At 44.4% G+C, this 25269-nt stretch overlaps 2 protein-coding genes across 5 annotated transcripts in view; both read left to right on the forward strand.

Moving 5' to 3' along the window:
* Positions 1 to 10900, forward strand: part of NHS (NHS actin remodeling regulator) — a 342975-nt gene extending 332075 nt beyond the window's left edge. For all 4 annotated transcript variants that reach the window (XM_058713140.1, XM_058713141.1, XM_058713142.1 and 1 more), the window contains 3 exons: positions 797 to 3778; positions 4098 to 4224; positions 6786 to 10900. In XM_058713140.1, coding sequence (XP_058569123.1) covers positions 797 to 3778; positions 4098 to 4224; positions 6786 to 7392 — 3716 coding nt within the window. In that variant the 3' untranslated portion in view covers positions 7393 to 10900. The remainder of the gene's footprint in view (positions 1 to 796; positions 3779 to 4097; positions 4225 to 6785) is intronic.
* A 1706-nt stretch (positions 10901 to 12606) lies between these two features.
* SCML1 (Scm polycomb group protein like 1) overlaps positions 12607 to 25269 on the forward strand; it is a 17221-nt gene continuing 4558 nt past the window's right edge. The window contains 9 exon segments of the mRNA XM_058714326.1: positions 12607 to 12778; positions 18423 to 18571; positions 19783 to 19863; positions 20603 to 20680; positions 23871 to 23928; positions 23931 to 23974; positions 24602 to 24721; positions 24723 to 25101; positions 25104 to 25267. Coding sequence (XP_058570309.1) covers positions 18542 to 18571; positions 19783 to 19863; positions 20603 to 20680; positions 23871 to 23928; positions 23931 to 23974; positions 24602 to 24721; positions 24723 to 25101; positions 25104 to 25267 — 954 coding nt within the window. The 5' untranslated portion in view covers positions 12607 to 12778; positions 18423 to 18541.

The following is a 25269-nucleotide window of genomic DNA, read 5'->3' on the forward strand; positions in this document are numbered from 1 at the left end:
TTTTTTAAAAGTTTTATTAAGATGGAAATAATGAATAAAAACTAACAAGATTCTGTGAAAAATTATTTTTAAAAAATTATACCTTTATTTGAAGAGAGATATACTTTTATGGCATTAACTACTTTAAAAAGGTAAATTTCAAGCATATTCAATTAAATATTGAATACTGATAACATGTTATGCTTTATGACTTTTTTTCTATTTTTTTTTTCTGTTCCATGTATTTAGGAATCTCTTCCTACATTTTATTATTGTTGTTGTTATTATTATTATTAGGGTAGCATCTCTATTATTACATATAATGAGTTATAAGAGTTTTACTTTGTTGAGTATATATTACAAAATAAAAAAGAATAGTGGCCAAGAAGACTAAATGCACTTTAGTTTAACTTTAGTTTAAAAAAAAATAGTCATCACTTACTGGGGCAAATAATTTGACAGTGAAGAGAGAGAATTCACAAAAGATCTAAGAACATGTTCTCTTAGTATACACTAAGAAAATGTGTGTGTGTGTAGAGAGAGAGAGGGAGAGGGAGAGGGAGAGGGAGAGGGAGAGGGAGAGGGAGAGGGAGAGGGAGAGGGAGAGGGAGAGGGAGAGGGAGAGGGACAGAGACACAGAGAGGCAAATGGGCAGATTCCCCAAAGCCTTTTAACTTTCTCCTAATTTTACGTGCTGCTTGTTTTTTCTCAAAGAGAAAGATCCAGTATGCCGCACCCAGATTTGTGGGCATCTCTCAGAATGTGTGTTAGCCTGCTGAGGTATACAATATCTCACTGTGCTGTCCATGTGCCCTAGATTCTGATGAATCCCCTGTGGCCAGGGAGAGGAATGTGATCGTGCACACACATCCAGACCCTTCCAGCACTGTCAACAGGAGGTCTGGAACCAGGGACTCGGAGTGCCAAACCGAAGATATTCTGATTGCTGCTCCATCCAGAAGGAGAATCAGAGCTCAAAGGGGCCAGAGCATCGCAGCTTCCCTTTCTCATTCTGCCGGCAACATCTCCGCGTTGGCAGACAAAGGCGACGCCATGTTTACTACAGCAGTGAGCAGCCGCACAAGATCTCGGAGCCTTCCCCGGGAGGGCAACAGAGGTGGGGATGCTGAGCCCAAAGTTGGTGCTAAACCCTCAGCATATGAAGAGGGGGAGCCTTTCGTGAGTGACCGAGAAAGAAACACTAATGATTGCAGTGACGCCCCCAGCAGCCCGAGTGCACAGGAACGCCAGCCTGCTCTGGGCCTGGCTTGCTCTCAACATCTTCACAGCCCCCAGCACAAGTTAAATGAGAGAGGGAGGTCGCGTCTATCCCGAATGGCTGCCGATTCTGGCAGCTGTGACATCTCCTCCAACTCGGACACCTTTGGGAGCCCCATCCACTGCATCTCCACGGCTGGCGTCCTCCTCAGCAGCCACATGGACCAGAAGGACGAGCACCAGTCATCCAGCGGCAACTGGAGTGGGAGCAGCTCCACATGCCCCTCACAGACCTCAGAGACGATTCCTCCTGCAGCTTCTCCTCCCCTCACTGGCTCTTCACACTGTGACTCGGAGTTGTCCCTCAACACGGCCCCTCACGCTAACGAGGATGCCACTGTCTTCGTGACCGAGCAGTACAACGACCACCTGGATAAAGTGAGAGGCCACCGGGCAAACTCCTTTACCTCCACGGTGGCCGACCTGCTGGATGACCCCAACAACAGCAACACAAGTGACAGTGAGTGGAACTACCTGCATCACCATCACGATGCCTCCTGCCGCCAGGATTTTAGTCCTGAACGCCCCAAGGCAGACAGCCTGGGCTGCCCGAGCTTCACAAGCATGGCTACCTACGACAGCTTTCTGGAAAAGTCTCCATCAGACAAAGCAGACACTAGCTCTCACTTTTCAGTGGACACAGAAGGATACTACACTTCCATGCACTTTGACTGTGGCCTCAAAGGTAACAAGAGTTATGTCTGTCACTATGCAGCCCTGGGCCCAGAGAATGGCCAGGGCATGGGGGTTCCTCCTACTCTCCCGGACTGTGCCTGGCAGGACTACTTAGACCACAGGAGGCAGGGAAGACCAAGCATCTCTTTCAGGAAACCAAAGGCAAAGCCGACCCCACCTAAACGGAGCTCATCACTGAGGAAGTCCGATGGAAATGCAGACGTTTCTGAGAAGAAAGAACCAAAGATAAACACTGGCCAGCTCCTGCCTCACAGTTCCAGGGAAATGAAGCTGCCTCTTGATTTCTCCAACACGCCTTCTCGAATGGAAAATGCCAACCTTCCCGCCAAGCAGGAATCTCCTTGGATGAATCAGAGTGAACATGGTATTAAGGAACCTCAGTTAGACACTTCAGATATTCCACCATTCAAAGATGAAGGTGCTGACTCAACTCACTATGCAGATCTCTGGCTTCTAAATGACTTGAAAACAAACGATCCTTACAGATCTTTATCTAATTCAAGCACTGCTACGGGTACCACAGTTATCGAATGCATCAAATCTCCAGAGAGCTCTGAGTCCCAAACATCCCAGTCAGAATCAAGAGCCACCACCCCATCCCTTCCTTCTGTTGACAATGAGTTTAAACTGGCTTCACCAGAAAAGCTGGCCGGCTTGGCATCCCCATCAAGTGGCTACTCGAGCCAGTCTGAAACACCAACCTCCTCTTTCCCTACAGCTTTCTTTTCTGGTCCACTGTCTCCTGGAGGTAGCAAAAGAAAACCGAAAGTCCCAGAAAGGAAATCCTCACTACAGCAACCCTCTTTAAAAGATGGAGCTCTGTCACTGAGTAAAGACCTTGAACTTCCAATTATACCTCCCACCCATCTTGACCTAAGTGCTCTTCATAGTGTCTTGAATAAACCATTCCACCACCGTCACCCACTGCATGTGTTTAGTCATAATAAGCAGAACCCAGTAGGAGAAACACTCAAGTCCAATCCTCCACCATCCCTTGCAATTACACCGACAGTCCTGAAATCTGTGAACCTTAGGTCCATCAGTAAGTCTGAAGAAGCTAAACAGAAAGAAGGCAACAATACAGATCTCCCCTACTTAGAGGACAATGCTCTCGCAATGGCTGCCCTGTCGCCAGGCAAGACGAAGCCACATATGGCTAAGAAATCAGTATCACGTCAGTACTCCACTGAAGACACCATACTGTCCTTTTTAGACTCCTCTGCACTTGAGATGGGACCAGATAAACTACAGCTAGAGAAAAAACGTACTTTTGATGTAAAGAATCATTGTGACCCAGAAACAGTTACCTCAGCTGGTAGCAATCTTCTAGAGTCAAGTGTCACAAGAGACCCAATACCTATGGAGAGTGAGCCCATTCCAGAAAACACACCAAGTAAAACTTGTGACTTTCCCACAGAAGGATTCCAGAGGGTCTCTGTGGCCCGCCTAAGTGATGTGGATGGTAAAACACTCCAATATGGAGCTGGTGCAGATGAAGCCCCGGCACAGGCGCAGAAGGCATCCTCTGCAGGTGGAGAGGAAGCTGCTCGCCTGGAGTCTGCAGATGTGCTCACATCTCAGTCGGACACACCAACCAGACCCACAGACATAAGCAATCAACTTAAGCAGCAACTGGGGACGAGCCGCCACCATGACCAAGTGCCTGGGAATATCAGCTACGAAGCAGAGGTATCAACTGCAAATCCATGCCCTGAAAAACGTTCCGAGAAGGAAAATATCGCTTCAGGTATTTCAGCCAAAAGTGCCTCTGATAACAGCGGAGCAGAGGACACCCAAGGAAGTATGGAGGAGGTTTCACTGAAAGGTCAGTCGTTGATACCTTTGTCACAATGGAAAGGTGTCTCGTGGCACTTCCTTAAGTTTTTCCTTTCTTATGTTCCCTGTGACATAGCACCACCCTGGGGGTTGGTTTCCCTCCACTGTTTTTTGTTTTTTGTTTTTTTTTTACTTATTACAACAATTGAGATAAAAAGTTTTTGTTATTGAGGGACTGAGCTGTGACAGACATCTTTTTAAAAACAGCAGTAAGGTAACTGTTGTTCATTTATTCCACAAGTCACTGAAACACAGCAGCATGCCTGGTACCTTCCTCCTAAAGATGTGGTTTTTTTTCTTAATTTAAGAATCGTCACCGAGTGATGACTCTATGATTTCGCCACTCAGTGAAGACTCTCAGGCTGAAGCAGAAGGTGTGTTCGTGTCTCCAAACAAACCTCGTACAACTGAGGATTTATTTGCAGTCATTCACAGGTGAGGCAACAATACCAAAAGTTTTCCTTTTTTCACAGGTGAGGCAACAATACCGAAAGTTTTCCTTTTTATAGTGCATCTCATGAAATGCAAATATGGGAAAGCCTTGTGTACTTGTGATACATTCAGCAAAAAAGCAAAGAAAAATTGTTTTTCCAAGTCAAAGTGACAGATTGACATTTGTGCGGGACAATGCAAGCCTTTATATATAGCTTGACCTCAACTGAGAGACTTTCATAAGAACTGCTGAAGGGAGATGTTTTTTCCATAGGAAAGACATTCTAGAACAAGTTCTCATTTGAAAACAATTTATGGTTAAGTAACTTAGAGTGAAAGCTCAAACGCTACTGTCATCTTGGACTGAAAATAATTTCTTGAGCCAAAAAAAAAAAAAAATATGCTCACAGCTGTAATCCTACACTAGCAGAGACCAATGCAAGTTGATTCACTAGACAGAACCCAAGTTGGAGACAAGAGAGTGTATAAACTTGCCCATTTCATAGTTCAGAACTAATCACTGCTCCCTTTTTTCCCTATCTTCCTAAAACTTAAATGTCTTTAATAACACTGGCCTTCTCTAAAATTAGTGCTCCAAATCCCACGAACAGAGAATGTCCTCTGGGCTGTTTTTCTAAGACACTGTTGCGTCCATGTTGCATCCATGTTGCCCATTCACATTCTCTCACCTGCCACCTGCGATCAAGAGCCATGTGTGCAAGAATATATACTCCTTACAACTTGTGACCGATGGACAGAGCGGGAACTAGTGCTTGGAAAGCGAGCCCACATCAGACTGAGCTATCCAATCCTGATGTGCCTACTCCTTTCACAACCACGACCGCCGTCTTCCACTAGGCCTCCGTGACCTAGATGGGACTCCCAAAGGACAAAACTTGGGGACTGTCTCTTGTACCTTATGAAATTGTATTTTTTGAAGCAAGTTTTTTTGCAAGCAGCTTACCATCATTTCCCCTGGAATTCTAGTTTTTAAGGGAACTTGAGTTTTCCGTTGATGTGGTTTTCTCATAAAGAAGGAGCATCACTCTTCAACTTTTTTTAAAGGAGTCAGTCAGAAATGCCTTCTGTGTGGCTATTCCTTTAGCAGGCACACCTTTCCACTCAGAGAATGAAGAATCATCAGTTTATGTTTTCTTTGCTCCATGTGTAGGCTAAGCTCCAATTATATTTCCCTTCCCCACTTTATCTTAGGACCAGTTAATAAAATGCTATATAAGTTAAAGAGCCGAGTTCTTACCCCACAGGACCAAATGTTAGTATCTGGAATAGTGGACAGAATGTAAGTAGCGGAGTCAAAAGCATCTGGAATGGAGTCTAAGCACCGCTACTTCCTGACCAGTCTTGTCAGTTAAGACCTCTCTACCTATTCCTTACTGTTGGTGGAGATACCTATAGCTCACATGTTCAGTTTTGACGCTAAGATAACATTTTAGCGTCTAGAATACGGTAGATGCTACAAACAAGCATTAGTTTGAAACCCCTCCCCTGTTGGCAGTGCTGGATACTGGCATGTGCAACATAACAACCAGGAAGGTTTGGGCGAACCAAAATGAAGCTGGTCTCCAACAGTAAAGTTGACATTTTCTCTATCCTATGGATTTTTAGGCTGGCGAAAGAGCATGTTGCCACTATTTATCAGTGAACTGAATCGTGCTGAAGATTCGCTAAATTTACACTATTATCAAGAGAAATAATATGATGATGGATGCCTAGGTTTGGTAGACTTTCTGAGCTTGGTAATCTTAAGATTTGCATTTGTGTAGGGTTTAATTATTTATGTACAGCACAGTGAGAGGAATAACCTCGTTTTTGTGAGAGTATGTAGAGCTCCAGAGGTGGTCTAGGTTTTCAGCTGTGCACAGAAAGTTGGCTTACTGACTTATACAGTGCTGATGTTACCAAGCAGCTATGGAAAATTGTATTTACAGCCCAAACGGGATTGATTTATTTAAAAAGTCACGTAAGAAATTTCTTTGTACAGAAAATGTAAAAAGGAGACAGAATGGTATCATCTCCTCCACCCCACTCACACCCATCACCCAAGCCTATCAACCATCAACCTCTAGCTAATCCTGTCCCATCCACACCTCCACCCGCTTGGCTCTCCTGGTATTTCCCTGGAAACCAACCCCAGACCTCTGATCATTTTATCTGTGGTGAAGAGACAGATTTAACAAGAGAAAGCCAGAGTCCTTCACTGCCTACCCTCTAACCGGAAGTCAGGCAGCAGTATTTTCTTACACTCGTGCAAAACATCCCGATAGGTCCTCCTCTACATCCCCTAGTCTCCACAGTAGTCATTATGTGAAATGGTCATTTCTAGAACCAGTTCACGCCCACTGGCTATCGGAAAGTCTCCCTCAGGCTGTGAGTGCTATCGGGGCAAGGACCACATCTCCGTCCTCATGTCCATTCCCCTGACGCTTGCTACCCGGTCAGCTTGGGTGCACCGAGGCGGTCTTCAAGGAGGGGCACGAATATGCCTTAATGATTTTAGTTTCATACAAAGCCACACGGACTGAGATTTTTCCTTTTCTCGAAAGGTCCAAGAGGAAAGTCCTTGGAAGAAAAGATTCTGGGGATATGTCTGCTCGAAGCAAATCGAGAGCTGCTCTTGGCAGCGGCAGCGCCGGAGCCGGTTCTGTCACTTCGCCCAACAGCAGCGTGACCACGCCAAACAGCCAGAGGTCTCCCGGCCTCATCTACCGAAACGCCAAAAAGTCCAACACATCGAACGAAGAGTTTAAGCTGCTGCTGCTCAAGAAAGGAAGCCGCTCGGATTCCAGTTACCGCATGTCTGCTACTGAGATCCTCAAGAGCCCCATCCTGCCCAAACCCCCGGGGGAGCTCCCGGCGGAGTCCCCGCAGAGCGCCCATGAGGCCCATCAGGGGGCCCCTGGAGCCGAGGTGTTGTCCCCGCTGTCTCCATGCTCCCCAAGAGTGAACGCAGAAGGCTTCTCCTCCAAGAACTTTGCCACCTCAGCATCCGCAAGGGTCGGGCGCTCCCGAGCGCCCCCCGCGGCCAGCAGCAGCCGCTACAGCGTCCGCTGCAGGCTCTACAACGCGCCCATGCAGGCCATCTCCGAGGGAGAGACAGAAAATTCTGACGGGAGTCCCCACGACGACCGGTCCTCCCAGAGCTCCACCTAGGTGGCCCGGGCCAGGCTGGCTGGCAGAGGCCAGAGCCCTTGGTCCTAAGAGGACGCAGGACCGGTGCGGAGGACTGGGGGGCGGGAGGGGGGGGTGGGTGTCGGCGCACCACGGGGCACCATCAGGCACCATTGCTGCTTCCCAATGAATTCCTAAACATTCGCTGGGGAAATGGAAGCTGGTTTGGTCTTTCTTGATTATTTTCCATGTTTTTAAGTAGCTGCACCGTCTTTCATATTTTTCTTTAGTATAGTTTGATTTACCCAATCTCATTCCTTTTATAATACAGAATTTGAAGATGTCTGCTTTTCATGAAACCTAGAAAAAGTTTTCCCAGAGCTGCCTATTCAAAAAACAAAGCCCTCACTGTCATAATTCTTAAGAAGATGAAATTACTCTGGAGGTTTGGTATTTTTTTACATTAAAATGAACTACAGCAAAATTTAGAAGAAAGAACTACACACATGTAAATACCATATTTTTGATAAAAATGTGTAAATAGATTTATCAATGACGAGTGGACATGTGGCCAATTATCTACTACACACCAACTGTTTAAAAAACACAAGAAATAAACTGTAATAATTGTATTCTGTGAATACCATTTTCATATCAAATACCATATTTAAATGTCCACCAATATGATTTTCTGAGTGATAAACCTCAGTTATGAATTTTAAACTGGTGAAATAAAGGAAATCTTGAGGTCATATACTGAAACGTGATTAATTTAAAGTAATGAATTCAGACCTAACCATTTTTGTGACAAATTGCAGCACCAAACAAGCAAATAGTAACACATGGCTATGATTTACCATGTGGTAATTGGGACAGAATGGAAAGCATGCTTTTGATTTTTTTTTTTTTTAATCAATGAGAAGAATCATTCTCAACACAAAGCCCCGAAGAACAGCATCTGACAGTGTCTTTTAGACTTTTAGTTTTTCAATGGATTGCTTTAAAGAGAATGAATAGGGAAAACAATACTTAATTTTAGGTTATGTTTTATATTAGGCTACTGGGGGCATAAACAGTCATAATCTGATGACTATAAACTCCTTAAACAGTGTAGCAATTAGCCCCAGGTTCTTTAACTAACAAAAATAAAACATAAGCATGCCACAGAGCTATTGACTTATCAGTAAGTACCTGCAATGAGTTTTCAGTGAAGCTTTCTCTCTGTGCTGATGAGATTCACGCTACCTAAAAAGTAACAGAAATGACACTGTGAACAATATAGTTGGGAAATAGGTATGTGTATATGCATTATTTATATTCGCTGTTAAACTGGGAATGGGGAACAGCTCTGGTTCACAACACTACATACAAATGAGTTTTTGTCTGATTTTACTGTATCTGCTTGATGGCGAAAGGGGAGGGGTGGTGGGTGGGAAAGGAAATGTCAGGGCGAGTGCTCTGATAAAATGAAGGCAGGGAAACAAGCTGAATTACTTGAAATTACTTGAATTTTCTTGTCTTAAAGCTGAAAAAAAAGTAGTTACAAGTTGAAATCTGCAAATGGTTCTTACACCTCTGATTTTAACATGAAATGATACTAATGTTTGAAATGCTTTGTCAGAAATATAAGCAGCTATGTACTTAGAATATGTTTTGATTGGGACAAGGTAGAATGTAGAGAGAACTAAGAAGGGATATGGCCTATAAATGAATAGAATGTAATTAGAATGATAGAACAGACCAGAGTTACGGAAAAATTGATAAGCAGCTGGCTTTAAGTTTATGCAAGTGGTATTTGGGAAAGTAGGATGTGTGAAAGGGGGTTTGTGGCTTTGGTTTAATTCATACAATATGAAGGAGAAAGCCTGGTCTAAGAAGATGCTGTCTTTCGATAGAAACACTTTCTAAGATGTTACAGATTGAAAATTAGAGAATCTGATTGCTGTTGGCTTTTTGTTTGTTTGTAAAGAAAAAAATGTCTGGCTTCTACTATTTGTTTTCACTATCAAATAGTATTTCTTAATTTCTTGTCATCCTTGTGTGTAAAATGGGTGCTGGGGGGTGGCGGGGTAGAGGAGGGAGAACGTATGTGTGTGTGGGTGTGGGTGTTTGTGCTGGGATAGATAAGCTACCTGGTAAAGGGTACATTTGAACATTTACAAAGTGTTATACTTTTTACTAAAAGAAAAATGTTTGGGGGTTTGAAAAAATGGACCATCACTTGTCATTGGAACCCATTAATCAAGAAAACCAGCATGGTTTGACACCACATGGGAACATGAATAACTTTTTCTCATGCTTTGAAAAGTACACTTGGCAAAATTTTAAAAAATAATGTTTTTAGACAAATGCGATAAGAAACCGTCATTTCCAGTCACAGTAGGTGATCTTTTGTAATTTTCATAAAAGCAGTTCGTTTGCAGTATGGCTTTTGTGTAGTCAGGGGTTTTTTAAGCGTAAAGAAAGGTATGTGGGCTTTAAAAGTGATTCTAAATCTTGGATAGGAAACACATGAATTGGCTTTAATAAATGTCACCTTTTTATTATTGACATCAATTTAAGTAATGGTACCATATATTTTTTAAAATACATACTGACTTGAATTGTGAGGCAATAAGATTCCTTCTATATGTAATGATCACAGAACTAACCCTTATAATATAGTTTTACTTATTTTGTTTACTCTAAAAATCTATAGCAGAGTTTCTCTATTTTATATTTCATAGATTAAAAAAAAAACCCAAATAATGATGGATTTTAAATTCACTGTGGAAAGAGTATTGAGCAACAAACTGAGTTTAAAAAAAAATAGTAAGAAATTCCTTAGTAATCTGGAATATTCTACATGGCTTTATTACATAGCATATAAAACCAAGAATTAGAGGGCTGTCTTCAACATCACTGCCGTTTTGAAGCAGGGTACACACATTAGGTATCGTGAAAAACATCAATCCAAACTTTTCTTCTGTTGTTTGCACTGATGCTAATTTTTTGTTCTTTTATGTTTATACAACATGTCTATGTTGTGTGGGGGAAATTTTTTTCCTTTTTTTTTTTTTTTTTTTTGGCTAAGTAGAGGACATGGACTAGTTGTTGCAAACAAAACACACGGTTTGCTCTTGCCAAAGGTCAGTGAGTGAGTCGATTTGCTGCAGTGACGGCCGACTTAGAGAACTAGATGACGACAAAGATTTAAAACTATAAAGAAGGTTACAGTGTAACTATTTTGGTACTAGAACCAGTTCATGCTGGCCAAAAAGACAATGGTTTATGGACTTGCATCCATTTTGTATTTTTGTAATATTTGTAAATATGAACTTTTTAAATTGTTGCAGAAATGGTTTCTTTTGTAAGATGTTTTCAACGTTTACATTCAATTCAAGCCTTTGTATATTTTAGAGCTGTGCAACACTTTAAGTCTTGTATTTATTTTTAGTAAAAATGGTGACAGTTTCATTGTGAACCCCTCTCAAAAAAATGTACCAGAAAAGTTTGATTACCTAGAAAGTGTGTATAGAAACTGCAAATAAACGTGACTGCAATTAAACAACCAGTTTCCCTTGGATTATGTAATTGTATTCTTGGGGTTTCACAAACTCCAAGTGTTTTATTCAAACTGGACATAAAGGAAGGGAACTGCTATAGCAAAAGTAGGAGCAAAATAGTAATAATAATAATAATAATAATAAATACTGTATAATGGGCTCTAATCATGTTTTGGTCTCTTAGATTTTTAAATTTTATTTTTTATTTAAGTTTATTTGAGAGTGAGCGAGCAGGGGAGGGGCAGAGAGAATCCCTAGCAGGCTCCACGCTGTCAGCACAGAGCCCAATGAGTGGGCTCGATCTCACGGTTGGTGAGATCATGACCTGAGTTGAGATCAAGAGTCCAATGCTTAACCAACTGAGCCACCCAGGTGCCCCTAGATTTTTTAAATCTCTACACTTGGGGCTGCTAGGCTCCAATTCACAAGCCCGAGATCAATAGTCTCACACTCTACTGGCTGAGCCAGCCAGACATCCCTCTAATCTCGTTTTGTATTTGAAAGAATACAATTCCAATATATACTATACTTGTAGCTCCTCTGTGAGCCAAGAAAAGATTTATGGCTTTACTTTAAAATACTCACCTGCTTTGCTTCTGACTGTTACTCAGACTGTGCCTTTTTGGTTTTTTTTTAAGGTTTATCTTGAGAGAGAGCAAGAGAGCGAGCAGGGGAGGGGAAGGGCAAGGAGAGAATCTGTGCTAACAGCACAGAGCCCGAACTAAGGAACTATGAGACTATTTCTGCTATGAGAGCAGAAATCAAAAGTCAGACCCTTAACCAAATGAGCCACCCAGGTGCCTCAGACTGTGCCTCCTTCTGAAGATGGGCAGCCTCAATCTACATATGATAATATGCCACTAAATAATGTCACGTATCCTTTATTACATAGCAAGTTTATGTGCCAGATAGCGTTCAAAGTGCTTTGCTTACTCAAACTCATGTACTCCCCACACTGTGCCCATTTTACAGATGCGAAAGCGCAAGCACAGGGCCATTACTTAACTCGCCCCAAGCCTTGAAGCAACTAAGTGTTGGGGCTGGGATCCAACCCCAGTAAATCCGGCTCCAGGGTCTGTACCACCTATCCACGAGGTAACAACTTCCTAAAATAACTTTTCCCTTGTTTGTACCAAACCTCCAAAACTAAGACCCCGCCCCCTGTCCACCTTCGAATTTCAACAATGACTTGCACACCTAGGATAGAGTCAACGTCTGTGGCGGGGGTAGGAGGGACAGAATTACATTTAAAAAAACAAAATTTTCAAAACCAACCAATGGCAGTAGGGAGGCCAGGCGCCTAGCGGCTTCACCCCGCCGAACCCTCTCCACGAAGCTTCTCCGGCGTTGGAAGAAAGCGCGCAGGCGCGCCGGCGCCCCTGCGCAGCCGCAGGAACCCCTCTCAGCGTTGGAGGCTCGCGCCTGTGGTTTAGGGCGGGGCGCAATCCCAGCAGCTTTAGCGGGCAAATGAATTCGAACACTCAGATACAGGCGCTGGGAGGCGGGCACTGCCGGTAGCGCAAAGGTAACCAAAGCCCCTCCCCTCGGCTGTCTCCCTAGCAACGTCCCGTTCCCCACCCATTGCGCAGGTGCCCGAGGAATTGGTTAACCACCGCACGCGTGGAGACTTGCGTGCCGGGTGCAGCTGCGTGCCGGGCGCAGCTGCGTGCCGGGCGCACCTGGCGCTCGCGTAGTTCCGGAGCTTCCGGGGGGCTCGCGCTGGACACGTCACGTGTTCGGGCCCGACTTCCGGTGAAAGGACCGTTGGTCGGTTTCCAGGCGTCTTAACGGTTTTGGCCGTGGACGTCCCGGAAGGCTGGATACCACAGCTAACGTCGCGAGCCCTCCGGACTCCGGTGCGGCAGGTCCTGATACCAGAGAAGGTCTGTCTAGCGGCACTTTGTCTCCCCTTGAGCTTTTTTGCCTCGGGTGTGCTCGAGAAGCCCTGGAGATGAAATTTGCCTTAAAGGCTGAGGAACTTCGGGGCGGAGCGGGGGTTGCGGGGCGGAGCGGGGGGCGGGGCGGGCAGGACCGAATTGGCCCTGAGGCCCGGAAAGGCCTGTCTAGCGGCACTTTGTCTCCCCTTGAACTTTTTTGCCTCGGGTGTGCTCGTGAGGCCCTGGAGGTGAAATTTGCCTTAAAGGCTGAGGAACTTCGGGGCGGAGCGGGGGGCGGGGCGGGCAGGACCGAATTGGCCCCGAGGCCCGAAAAGGCCTTTCTAGCGGCACTTAGTCTCGCCTTGAACTTTGTTACCTCAGGTTGCGGGCGAAAAGCCGTCGAGAGGCCGTTTGGGCTAAAGGCTGGGGAGCTCCGGGGCGGGGAGGTGGCCGGGGCGGGGCGGGGGCCGGATTGGCCCTAAGCGGAGAAAAAGGACTTAACTTTTCTCTCAAATTTCGGCAGCCCTGCACAGGGGTGGTTCGGCGTGTTTTCCGCCGGCTGTCCCGGGAAGCCGGCGCCTGTGAGCTTTTGAGATTTGGCCGTTTTTCCAGGACTTTATGCTGACTTTGGGGGACGAGTAGATCCTCTTTTGTTCTTTCTGTTCCTTAGCGGAGGCGGGTGGGGTAAGGAACTATCAAGACTCTCAGACATTGGGGCGCCTGGGTGGCTCAGTCGGTTAAGCGTCCGACTTCAGCGCAGGTCACGATCTCGCGGTCCGTGAGTTCGAGCCCCGCGTCGGGCTCTGGGCTGATGGCTCGGAGCCTGGAGCCTGTTTCCGATTCTGTGTCTCCCTCTCTCTCTGCCCCTCCCCCGGTCATGCTCTCTCTCTCTCTCTCTCAAAAATAAACGTTAACTAAAAAAAATAAAAAATAAAAAAAAAAAAGACTCTCAGACATTATATAGAATTTTGAGTTTAAAGAACTGATGGACTAGGGACGCCTGGGTAGCTCAGTCGGTTAAGCGTCCGACTGCCGCTCAGGTCGTGATCTCGCGGTTTGTGAGGTGCAGCCCCGACTTGGGCTCTGTGCTGACAGCTGGGACCGGAGCCTGCTTTGGATTTTGTATCTCTCTCTCACTCCCACTCCCTCTCCTGCTCTCCCTCCCATGCTCACACTCTGTCTCTCTCTCAAAAATAAACAATCATTAAAAAATGTTTTTAAATAAAATAACTAAATAATTAATGGACTAGCTCGATTCATTATAACATTTTTTTGAGATTGAAACTGAGGGCGCCTGGGTGGGTCAGTCAGTTAAGCCTCAGACTTCGGCTCAAGTCATGATCTCACAGTTCATGAGTTCCAGCCCCGAGTCAGGCTCTGTGCTGACAGCTCAGAACCTGGTGCCTGCTTGGGATTCTGTGTCTCCCTCTCTCACTCTGCCCCTCCCCTGTCTCTCTCTCTCTCTCTCTCTCTCTCTCTCTCTCAAAGATAAACGTTAAATAAAAAATAAAGAATTAATGGATTAGCTTGATTCATCAGGGAAATACAGCTCAAAACCACACTGAGATACCACCTCACACCTGTCAGAATGGCTAAAATTAACAACTCAGGAGACAACAGATGCTGGCGAGGATGTGGAGAAACGGGGACCCTCTTGCACTGTTGGTGGGAATGCAAACTGGTGCAGCCGCTCTGGAAAACTGTGGAGGTTCCTCAAAAAAAATTAAAAATGGACCTACCCTATGACCCAGCAATAGCACTGCTAGGAATTTACCCAAGGGATACAGGAGAATTGATGCATAGGGGCACTTGTACCCCAATGTTTATAGCAGCACTGTCAACAATAGCCAAATTACGGAAAGAGCCTAAATGTCCATCAATTGATGGATCGATAAAGCAGATGTGGTTTATATATACAATGGAGTACTAGGCAATCAGAGAGAATGAAATCTTGCCATTTGCAATAATGTGGATGGAACTGGAAGGTATTATGCTAAGTGTAATAAGTCAGTCAGAGAAAGACAGATACCGTATGTTTTCACTCATGTGGAACTTGAGAAACTTAACAGAAGACCATGGGGGAGGGGAAGGGGAAAAAATTAGTTACAGAGGGAAGCAGACCATAAGAGACTCTGAAATACAGACAACAAACAGGGTTGATGGGAAGGGCGGGGGAGAGGAGAAAATGGGTGATGGGCGTTGAGGAGGGCACTTGTTGGGGTGAGCACTGGCTGTTGTATGTAAGTGATGATGAACCACGGCAATCTACCCCCAAAACCAAGAGCACACTGTATACACTGTATGTTAGCCAACTTGACAAATTATATTTAAAAAAATTATAAAGAAGGAATTAATGGACTAGCTTGATTTGTTATAACATTTTTTGAGATTGAAACACTGATTTTGAGGGCGCCTAAGTGGCTAGGTCGGTTGAGCATCCAACTTGGGCTCAGATCATGATCTCACAGTTCATGAGTTCCAGCCCCACCTTGGGCTCTTTGCTGACAGCTTGGAGCCTGGAGCCTGCTTCAGGTTCTGTGTCTCCCTCTCTCTCTCTGTCCCTCCCCTGCTCACACTCTGTCTCTCAAAAATAAAAATAAATATTAAAAAAAAAGAAATGTTGATTTTGAGACTTTGGTGGTAATCGTGTTTGATTAATGACAGTGCAGCCTTATACTGGCTTAATGTAAACACACAAAGGAGGCGAAAGAAAATAACGATTTAGGTTGAGAACGATCCGTTTGATAATTTGATGAGAGATCTATTCCTTCTGTGGTGCCTGGGTGGCTCAGTCGGTTAAGTATCGGATTTCAGCTCAGGTTGTGATCTGGGCTCATGAGTTCGAGCCCAGTGCCAGGCTCTGTGCTGCCAGCTCAGAGCCTGGAATCTGCTTTAGATTCTGTGTCTCCTTCTCTCTGCCCTTCCCCCAATTATGCTCTGTGTGTCTCACCCTCTCTCAAAAATAAACAAACACTAAAAAATTTTTAAAAGACATCAATTCCTTCCCTCCTCTACCTGGCTCTCACCAAATCCGGACTGCTCTAGGGTTTTTAAACTAGTTTAATGTTTACACATCGTGATTTTACAAGCGGCTTTTCTGTAAGGCGTTTTATAAAAAGCAGGGCATGGACCCAATTCGGTGGTGCGCGATGGGATACAGTTTTGTATTCCCTTCCATCTGGCATTCTCTTCCATCTGGCAACTTTGTGGTCTCTAAAGTTTGATATGGACAGTAGAAGGGCTACTTTTGAGAGTCTGGACAGGAGTTTTAGAAAATGATCAGCATTGACAGTTTTGTTTTGTTTTTTAAATGTAAATCTGACTTGTTTCGCCGTGTCGCTTTAAAAAAAAATTTTTTTTTTACGTTTATTTATTTTTGAGAGACAGAGTGAGACAGAGCATCAGCGGGGGAGGAGCAGAGAGAGAAAGACACAGAACCCGAAGCAGGCTGCAGGCTCTGAGCAAGCTGTCAGCACAGAGCCTGACCTGGGGCTCCAACCCACGAACCATGAAATCATGACCTGAGCTGAAGTTGGACGCTCAACCGACTGTGCCATGCAGGCGCCCCAACTGTATCACATTTTTTTCTAGTGGTTTTGGGGTGAAATGCTGTTTTCACCCTTCACACTTTAGATAAATTGATGGCAAGTGAATGCTCTCCACCTTGAAGGAGAATCTTCAAATTGCTTTTGAAAAATGCCTTTGAAATGTCTTTAATGTCTAAAAAACGTATTATAAAAAAACAGATGGCTTCTTGTTCGTATGTTATTAAGAGTTTAGGTTTTCTATCAGAAAATACAAGCGAGCTTTATTTTAAGTAAACTCATTTTGCAGGACTTTGAATTTAGTGAACTGTATTAATTTGCAACTGCTTCAAGGTTGGACTCTAAGAAAGTGTTGCAGAAACTTTATGTGATGTGAAGAAGTGAAAAGGAACTAAAATTTATGCTGTGCCTGCTGCGAACCAGACATGATGCCCAGTGCCTAACTTTCATTTGGTCTTACACAGCTCTGTAAAGTAGATATTATTCCAGCTTTAGGAGTTAAGAAATCGAGGCACAGAGAGGTTAAATACCTGCTTGAAGCAAAATAGCAAATTTTGCAATTTGGATTTGGATTCAAGTATTTTTTTAATGTTTATTTATTTTGAGAGCAAGCCAGCCAGCGTGCAGGGGGAGGGGCAGAGAGAGAGGGAGAGAGAATCCTAAGCAGGCTTCATGCTGTCAGTGCAGAGTCAGACACGGGGCTCAATCCCACACCATGAGATTATGACCGGAGTCGAAATCAAGAGCTGGATGCTTAACTCGGCCACCCAGGCGCCCCTGGATCCTATTTTTAAAAGCCCAGTTGTTTGTATTATGTCCTAGTATTTAAAATTTGTCTACAAGAAATTGTTGCTACACCTTCAGCGTACAAGTGCAATGTGAATGAAAATTACATGTTGGGACCCCGAATATTTGTTGCTCATGTGCTCCATGACTACTGGTTCTGTTGGGAGGATGTTATGCATACCCAGATAATGAAATAATAATAGCTAACAGTGGGTGCCTTTGCCATGACAGCTGTGGTTTTAAGCACTTGTCATGTTTCAATTAATCTCCATATCTGTATGAGGTCTGTACTATTATCCTCATGTTACAGAGAAGCACAGAGAAGTTACACAGCTAGTCAGTGGAGGAACTGAATACCTAAACCCAGGTATTCAGGCCCCAAGCCTAAGGTCTTAATGCTATTTGATGTTTCCCTTTGTGTAACAATTACCTTAAAACCATTAAAGTGGGAGTGTTCTGGTACTTTGGGGAAGGCAGCGTTAACTTCCAGATGGGATGACTTAGCACCTTTGCTTTGTGGAGATGGAACTTGAGTGGAGCTTTGAAGGAATAGGTTCCCCTAGGTGGAGAAACGCAGGGTGTTGTGGGTAGAGGTCATGACAGGAATGAGAGATTCAAACAGTGCAAGATCGATGTTGATGTGTAAATGTGCCACACACATAGAAATGTCTGGAGTCCAATGATGGACTCCATGCGTGTTGCTCCCATGTCTAACTACAGCCAAGTTTCAGCTACAGGGTAAGTAATCCGGTAGGGAATTGTCTGGTTTTAAGAGTCTAACTGCGGTGGCAAACAAACAGGAAGTCATTTATCTTTATTTAAAAAATTTTTTTAACATTTACTTATGAGAGAGAGAGACAGAGCGCAAGCAGGGGAGGGGGGAGGGCGAGGGAGACACAGAATCCCGAAGCAGGCTGCAGGCTCCAGGCTCTGAGCTGGCAGCACAGGGCCCGACGATGCGGGGTTCGAACCCACAAACCGCGAGATCATGGCCTTAACCGACTGAGCCATCCAGGTGCTTTTAAAAAGCAGCTGGGAATTATGTTCTCTTGTTCATTTGTTTCCAGCTTTTACTCTGTAGCCTTTAAGTTGTGAAGCATTCGCTTCACAGTTTTGAATTTGTGTTTGATCTTGATTCTTACTCCTCGTTGTGGCAATAGAGCCCTTCGATTTTAAAGGTTTATTCGAGATCACTCATGGAAGAGTTTTGTCACTCTCTAAAATTCAGCCAGGACTCTCAGAGTTGGCATCGGGAGAACAGATCCGTATTAAGTTTGTGAAAAGTCTGTGAAGTAACTTTGTTATGTGTTGCTTTTCAGGAGTAGGTGGTTTGCCAGACTCAGGTGACCAGGCAGTTTCACACATAAACCCTCCAGCAAATTTAGAAATAACTAGGCCCAACACAGAGGAAGTGGAGTGCTGCTGTTGCACAAAAAAGATGTCGAGTGGCTCCAGTGAAGTGGATGTGGTTTGTATTTCAAATTGAAGATCTGTCTTTGTTCTTTTCATTCTGCTCTATTTCTTCACTAAATTGAATTGAAGTTCATTCAGTGAAATGGCAGTAATCACAAGTTCATGAGTTTTGACAGTGATATATAAACCTGCTATAAACATTCGTGTGCAAGGCTTTTGTGAACAGATCCTAGCATTTCTCTTGGGTAAATACTCAGGAGTTGAATTGCTAGCTCATATGGTTAATGTAACTTCATGAAAATCTGCCCCATAGTCTTTCAAAATGGTTGTGTTATTGTATAATTGTGTCACATTGTGCTATGTTTCTTGATTCCTGACGGTAACAATATAAATTATTAAACTATATGTAATTTGGTTTCCCAGAAAAAGCGTTTCTTTACTTAAATAATGATGTGGGTATTAATGCCACCTTAGTGCTATAGGCAATTTTTTTTAACTTCTATCAGCCCCAATATTTTTTCATAATAATGGTAGATAAAGTTAACTGCCTATCCAGAATGTTTCTCTGGCATAAATATATGAAATAAAACCACTTTGAAAAGCATAAGGTACCATACAAGGTATATTTTTATAAGAACTCCTCTGTAGCCCATTCCATATTAATTTTGGTTATGTTTTTTGAAACAGAGACATACATAGCTTCTACATATCTTTATTTTAGCATTATTCTTATAGTTTAATTCATTCTTAGAGTACAGTTATTAAATGAAGTGTAATTGTTATGTATCGTATATTCACTTACTTATATCGTGTCCTATTCCCCCCCCAAAAAAATGTTTTAAGGTGATTAGAGATTAATTTCTCAAGAAAAATAGGTGCTTAAGTGTTTCCTATTTTGTCCACAGAGTGGCACTGTTAGATTGCTTAAAAATCAAAAGCCATGTAACCTGGTTCTTTGTTCCTGGTTAGAAATACTTGGCTTTTACAGCAGTTCCGGTGCCAGGTAACTAGACTAGTCTTTCTACCTTGAGTTACACAAGAGGTTAAGCTGGAAGGAAAATGACGTCTTAAGTGTAGCTGCGGTAATGAGAAAACAGTTTTGCAAGTCCATCTTTTCATGTAGTCCTAGGATTTACAATGGACAAGGGTCCTTGGATATCACCAATAGGCTTTTGGAGCTTCTTAGAAGTGAAATTGAAGTCCTCGATTTTTCTTTCAGTTCTATCTTTCACCTTTCCTCTTAATTTGTTAATAAATCTTCCTTAGAAAAGAACACGAATACCTGCTTATGATGATGATAACACTGTTCTTTATGCATATGAACCACATACTGCATATGTCCATAATGTAAGTAATGTTAATCGCCATTTGCCAAATATATTAACATGCAACCATTTTATTTATTTATTTATTTTGAAGGTATATTTATTTATTTTGAGAGAGACAGACAGTGTGAGCAGTGGAGGGGCAGAGGGGCAAGAGAGAGAGAGAGAGAGAGAGAGAGAGAGAGAATCCCAAGCAGGGCTTTGCACTGTTAGCACAGAGTCCGATGCAGGGCTTGAACTCAGGAAACCCTGAGATCATGACCTGAGCTGAAAACGGAGAGTCAGATGCTTAACTAACTGAGTCACCCAGGCACCCCAACACGTGACCATTTTAAAGGAAAAAGGTTTAAAATTTTTCATATACTGTAGAGTTCCTCTAAACTCACACTCAAAAAAATATTGGTCTCTCCTGAATTTGCTTCCTTAGCTAGTGAGGACTTAACCATTTAACTTCCCTTTCCTTATGGTAGGACGTTCAGGGCAGTTTGTACTCATTATCAGTATAAAACCCTAAACCTAGGTCCTTATGATATAATAAATTCTTTCCTTACTTCCTGTCTTACTTAGTTATATTTTCCACTCGCATATTAATGTTTTTATTTTATTTTGTCTCTGCTTTAGATTAAGACTTCTGAAACCTTTTGAAAAGTTAGTGAAAAAAAAACAATTTAAATAAATGTAAAGTGTTTTTTTTTTCCCTAGTATTCAGTTTGACACTTATAAAAGTAAAGCATTAACTACTTAACTTTTCAAAATATTAGCAGGAAGCTGTTCTATCTGACACATCCTACAACGAAGAGCAACAAAAAACAGTTCAGGACGTCCTTACTCATTGTCAGGTACAAAACTTCTGTCTCTCAAATGTTTTTTTCTGAAATACTAAGTTGAAATTCTCTTTATCTCTTTTCTGAAATACTAAGTTGAAATTCTCTTTATCTCATGTAAAGTATACAATTAATTGTAATTTTGCTTTATCAGATTATTTATGATTATCACTCCATTGTGATGATTTTTAACAATTTCTAGTTAGAAGAGCGTCTCCAGGTGAAAATTTTGAAATACCAGTATGTACATTTTATAGCTTTGCTTTTAAAGCCCATCACTCCATTGTGATGATTTTTAACAATTTCTAGTTAGAAGAGCGTCTCCAGGTGAAAATTTTTGAAATACCAGTATGTACATTTTATAGCTTTGCTTTTAAAGCCCTTAAACTGGAGAAATCGATGTTATGTTACTCCAAAATCTTGAAAAGAAATTGCCTGCTATGGATAAAATTTAGTGTGTGCCTAAAGGCATTGTTGAGATATCTCAATTGAGAAGTGTCAGCTCACCATTGTTTTTAAAAAGTGTATCTTACATAGTTTTGAGGGGATGTTGTAAAAGTGAGCCTGTTGGTAGAGATTGATAGAAGTATGTAAATCAAGGATTTTGTGAGCTGCATCCTCTAGAGGTAATGAAAGGTTATTTTTAAAAAGTAGTTCTTGACAAACCAAGTGTCTTGGATTAAAACCGGGTAGGGTTGCCGAAGAGAGTTTATTACGTGAGTCTTTATCACTGTCGCTGAGAGCAAGAAGCTGACTGCCTGCAGGCGGCGGACTGCCTGGAGGGGACGCGGCAGGGCTCCGGGGAAGGACGTGCGGGGGGGGGGGGGGGGGGGGGGGGGGGGTGGGGGGGGGGGCGGGGGGAAGGAGGCTCCGCCCTGGATCGGGGGCAGGCCGTCCCTCCCCCGTCTCACCGGTCCCCCCCCCCCTCCCCCCCCCCCCCCCCCCCCCCCCCCCCCCCGCCCGGCCCGCCTCTGCCGCGCCTTCTCCTGAGCCACTGGGAAGACGTGGGCTCGCGCGCCTAGGAGGAGAAATGCCGGGGGGCCCCGAGTCACGGCCCCGACGCGGGCTCCCAGCGGGCCTCGCTCTCTCCTTTGTTGGACCCTTCCCTGCCCAGCCCAGGCCGGTTGCCGCAGCACCCGCCATCTTTTCCTTTTCCGTCCTTGCCCGGCGTCCCCTTCTGGAAGACCCCAGCCCTCCGCAGCCCGGGAGGCGGAGGGGGCGCCCGCCCGCTGCGCCCTGGCCCTTCCGCAGCTCTCTGGCCAGCTCCCTGCCGGTCCCCACGAGCTCCCAACAGCCCAGCCCCCCGCTTCTTCCTCTTCCTTCACGGAGGCGAGGCAGGGTGTGAGGCAGAAATCCCTCCCGGTCCCAACTGCTCTCCCCAGGGCCCACCGAGTAGCCTGGCATTGTGTCCTCGGGGCGGCGTCTCCCCTGTAGGGCGAAGAGCCGCACCTGCACGGGGCTCTGCCCCCAGGCCTCTTTCCCTGTGCCGGGACCCCTCCCTTCGTCGGTCACCACCTCCTGGCCCTTCAGCCTCGGTCTGCATCACTCTGCGCACGTCCTCCCGCAGCTCAACAAAACCTCCTCTTTGGGCCCCCATCCGTCTTTTCTGTCCCCCTGTCTCTCTCCTTCCCACGAAACGCTGCTCTTTGCACGTCGTTTACGCTCACTGTCTAACATGTGCCCTTCACCGTGTTCTGTTTGGGTAGTTTTGAATCTGCCCTTTCCCTTCTGCCCTCTATGCCCTGCCATGCATCTTTAGCTAGCGAACACCGGCTCGTCTTGTAATTCTCGGCGTAGACCTCTCTGGAAGGCCTGCCACGACTGCCGGCCTGGGTTCGGGCTTGCTCTTGTGTGCGCTTAGCCTCCCGTTCTTACCTGTGCCGTAGCCATCCGAGTGTAATAATAAATAATACGAATATCAGCGGGTGATTGGGCGCTAGCGGACGCGGTCGGCAGTAGTATCGTGGTTACGTTCGTAGTAACATCATACTCCAGCGCCTCACTTTGTCCTCAGGGGAACTCTGAGAGATGCGCTCATCTCGATTCTGTAGGTGAGGAAACTGAAGCACAGAGAGTTAAGCAACTTGCCCAAGTCACACAGCTGATAAGCATCAGAACCCAAGCATGTCCCCCTAGCGCCTGCGCCATTTACCTCAGCGTTATAGACCGGTGGGTCTCGCTGGATCACGCAGCAGAACCACCTGGATGGAGGGCTTGTGGAAACAGATCGCCGCCCCCACCCTCAGGGTTCCCCACTCAGTACGTCTGGGGTGGGAGACGGTGCCTTTCCAACAAGCCAGTAGGCGATGTGGATGCTACTGGCCCGAGACCGCACTTGGAGAACCCACTGCTGCGGCTGCCGGTCACTTGACTGAAAATCATCCCTCTCCAGCTACAATGGGAGTTTCTTCGGGCAGGATCCGGTGATCTTGTTGTGTTGTGGTTGTGTTGTGTTGGTTTGTGTTGTGTTGTGTTGTGTTGTGTTTTCTGTCCATATTGCCGGCACCTAGACAAAGCAGGTTCTGACCGGTAGTAGGCCCCCAAGAACTGTTTATTTGAATGAATGGAGGAATGAAGGGAAATGGTTCCCAGCCTCGGGCTGAAGTGTATTGTTTCCCTGAATGAAGTTTCTGTGTATTTTGGAAGAATTCTCAGGTTTTATTAGTCCCGAACCTGGTTGGCCTGTACGGGACATGCACTCAAAGGTTTTTGTAAGGGTAACTGTCGATGGCCTGAGTGAAAAATACTTTGAAGCAGAAGTCACATGTGTTATATCCAGCTCACTGTTCTTTCCAGAGTGGAATGCTCACTGCCTAGGAGTTCGCACCGTCATTCTATGCAGAGAGGCTCTTTGGCCTTTTAGCAGATTTGAAACTTTCTTTCCTAAAATAGCATTCTCCTTGACGTAAACCGACTCCGTCCTAAATGTGGTGGCTTATAAGAATGGTAGTACATTTACTTGCGGGTAGTAAAGGCTTCTGAAAACGCCTGTATGGCATGAGTAGTTGAGTAGGAGGCTGGGGCTCCTTATCTCAGCCAGCTCGGCTCTGTGTCACCAAAACCGGGCGGTCAAGGTGGGAAACGATCTTTCTGATGGCTTCAGAGCTTTCCTTGTTTCTAGTAGTCAAAATTTGGCTTCTTGGTGCTTTTATGTTACTTTTCTTTTGAAATAGAAACTATTAATAGCTTGTATTATATATAATAGGTCATCTATGATGCCATTCAAAACCTGGATAAGAAATTTGATGTCATTGATGGAAAAGTTTCAAAATCCACCGTTTACGTGTGAAATCAATATGGCAAAATCGCGTGAGTGTTATAAAAATATTTTCTCAAGTGTAATCGACCTCTGGTTTATCATGATGCCAGTCAGTTAGAAATCAGAGAGAACTATTAACTATGAGATTAGCAAGGCTGACTGATATTTGCTGTTGCAGCAGATGGGAGACTAAAACTTTTGGAAAAATGCTAAGGGTTTAGGTTTGAGGAAATGTGTGACAATGAATATGTTTATAGGTATAATGTATAAATTCAGTTTAAAATGTAAAGTTGTGAAACAAAAATCATATAATCAACATGGAGCATTCATCTTTAGTAATAATAAAGCTGTGTTGCATAAAAAATACAGTAAAACCTTGGATTGCGAGTAACTTGTTCTGCGAGTGTTCTGCAAGACAAGCAGACATTTCTGATAAATTTTAACTTGATAAACGAGCGATGTCTTGTAATACGAGTAGTGTGTGATGCCGAATGTCCCACGGTCACAACTGAGCCAATGGTTCTTGAAATTCGCTTGCTGACAAGTGCTTTGGATTGCAAGCATGCTTCCAGAACGAATTATGCTTGCAAACCAAGGTTTTACTATATATTTACTACTTATGTTGTTTCCCTTTTACTCACTGACCGTTGGTTTATGCTGGGTTTGTGTCATTTCAGAAGCCATTTCGATATGCATACAAAAATTACAATTACCTGCTTTCCAGAAAGATCAGGTTTCAGAAAATGAGGAGAAAGGAGACTCCTTCTTCCTTATCTGAACCTAAAAGCTATAGCCCAAACTATTCCAGTAGAAAGGCCCAACTATGATTTCCAGAGCACCTCTCTAGAAACATCTTACCATGCAGAGCCAGAGTCCCCAGAACGGGATCCAGAGTCACTCTACCAGCGGCGGGAATCGCGCATGAGCCAGAGTCCATCGCTTCTCTCCAGCTTCACTACACAGTCATACCGGCCATATTTCACACCCGATCCAGTACAGAAGGGCTCCTCTTGCATACCTTGCTATGATAGCCCAGAGGCCCACAGCACCACCAGTCTCTTCTCACCTCTCCGAGCATCCACGGCGATACCTGAAGGCTCATTGACACAAGCTGATCCCAGTTCACCAGAGAACCATGACATGATGGCTTTTCCAAGTTCACTGGAAAATAAGAGCCTCGGCATACTGCCTCATCCCTTTACATCCCAGGCAACTTTGGTGAGTGTGAAAGGACACATATTACGAGTAGCACGATTTACCTATATTCCTCAACATGCTTGATGCAAGACCATTTCTCCCGACCTAACATCTCTTTCAGGATAATGACCAGGTCAGGTTTGATTGT

Source organism: Neofelis nebulosa, chromosome X (assembly GCF_028018385.1).
Source record: "Neofelis nebulosa isolate mNeoNeb1 chromosome X, mNeoNeb1.pri, whole genome shotgun sequence".
NCBI classification, from domain to species: domain Eukaryota; kingdom Metazoa; phylum Chordata; class Mammalia; order Carnivora; family Felidae; genus Neofelis; species Neofelis nebulosa.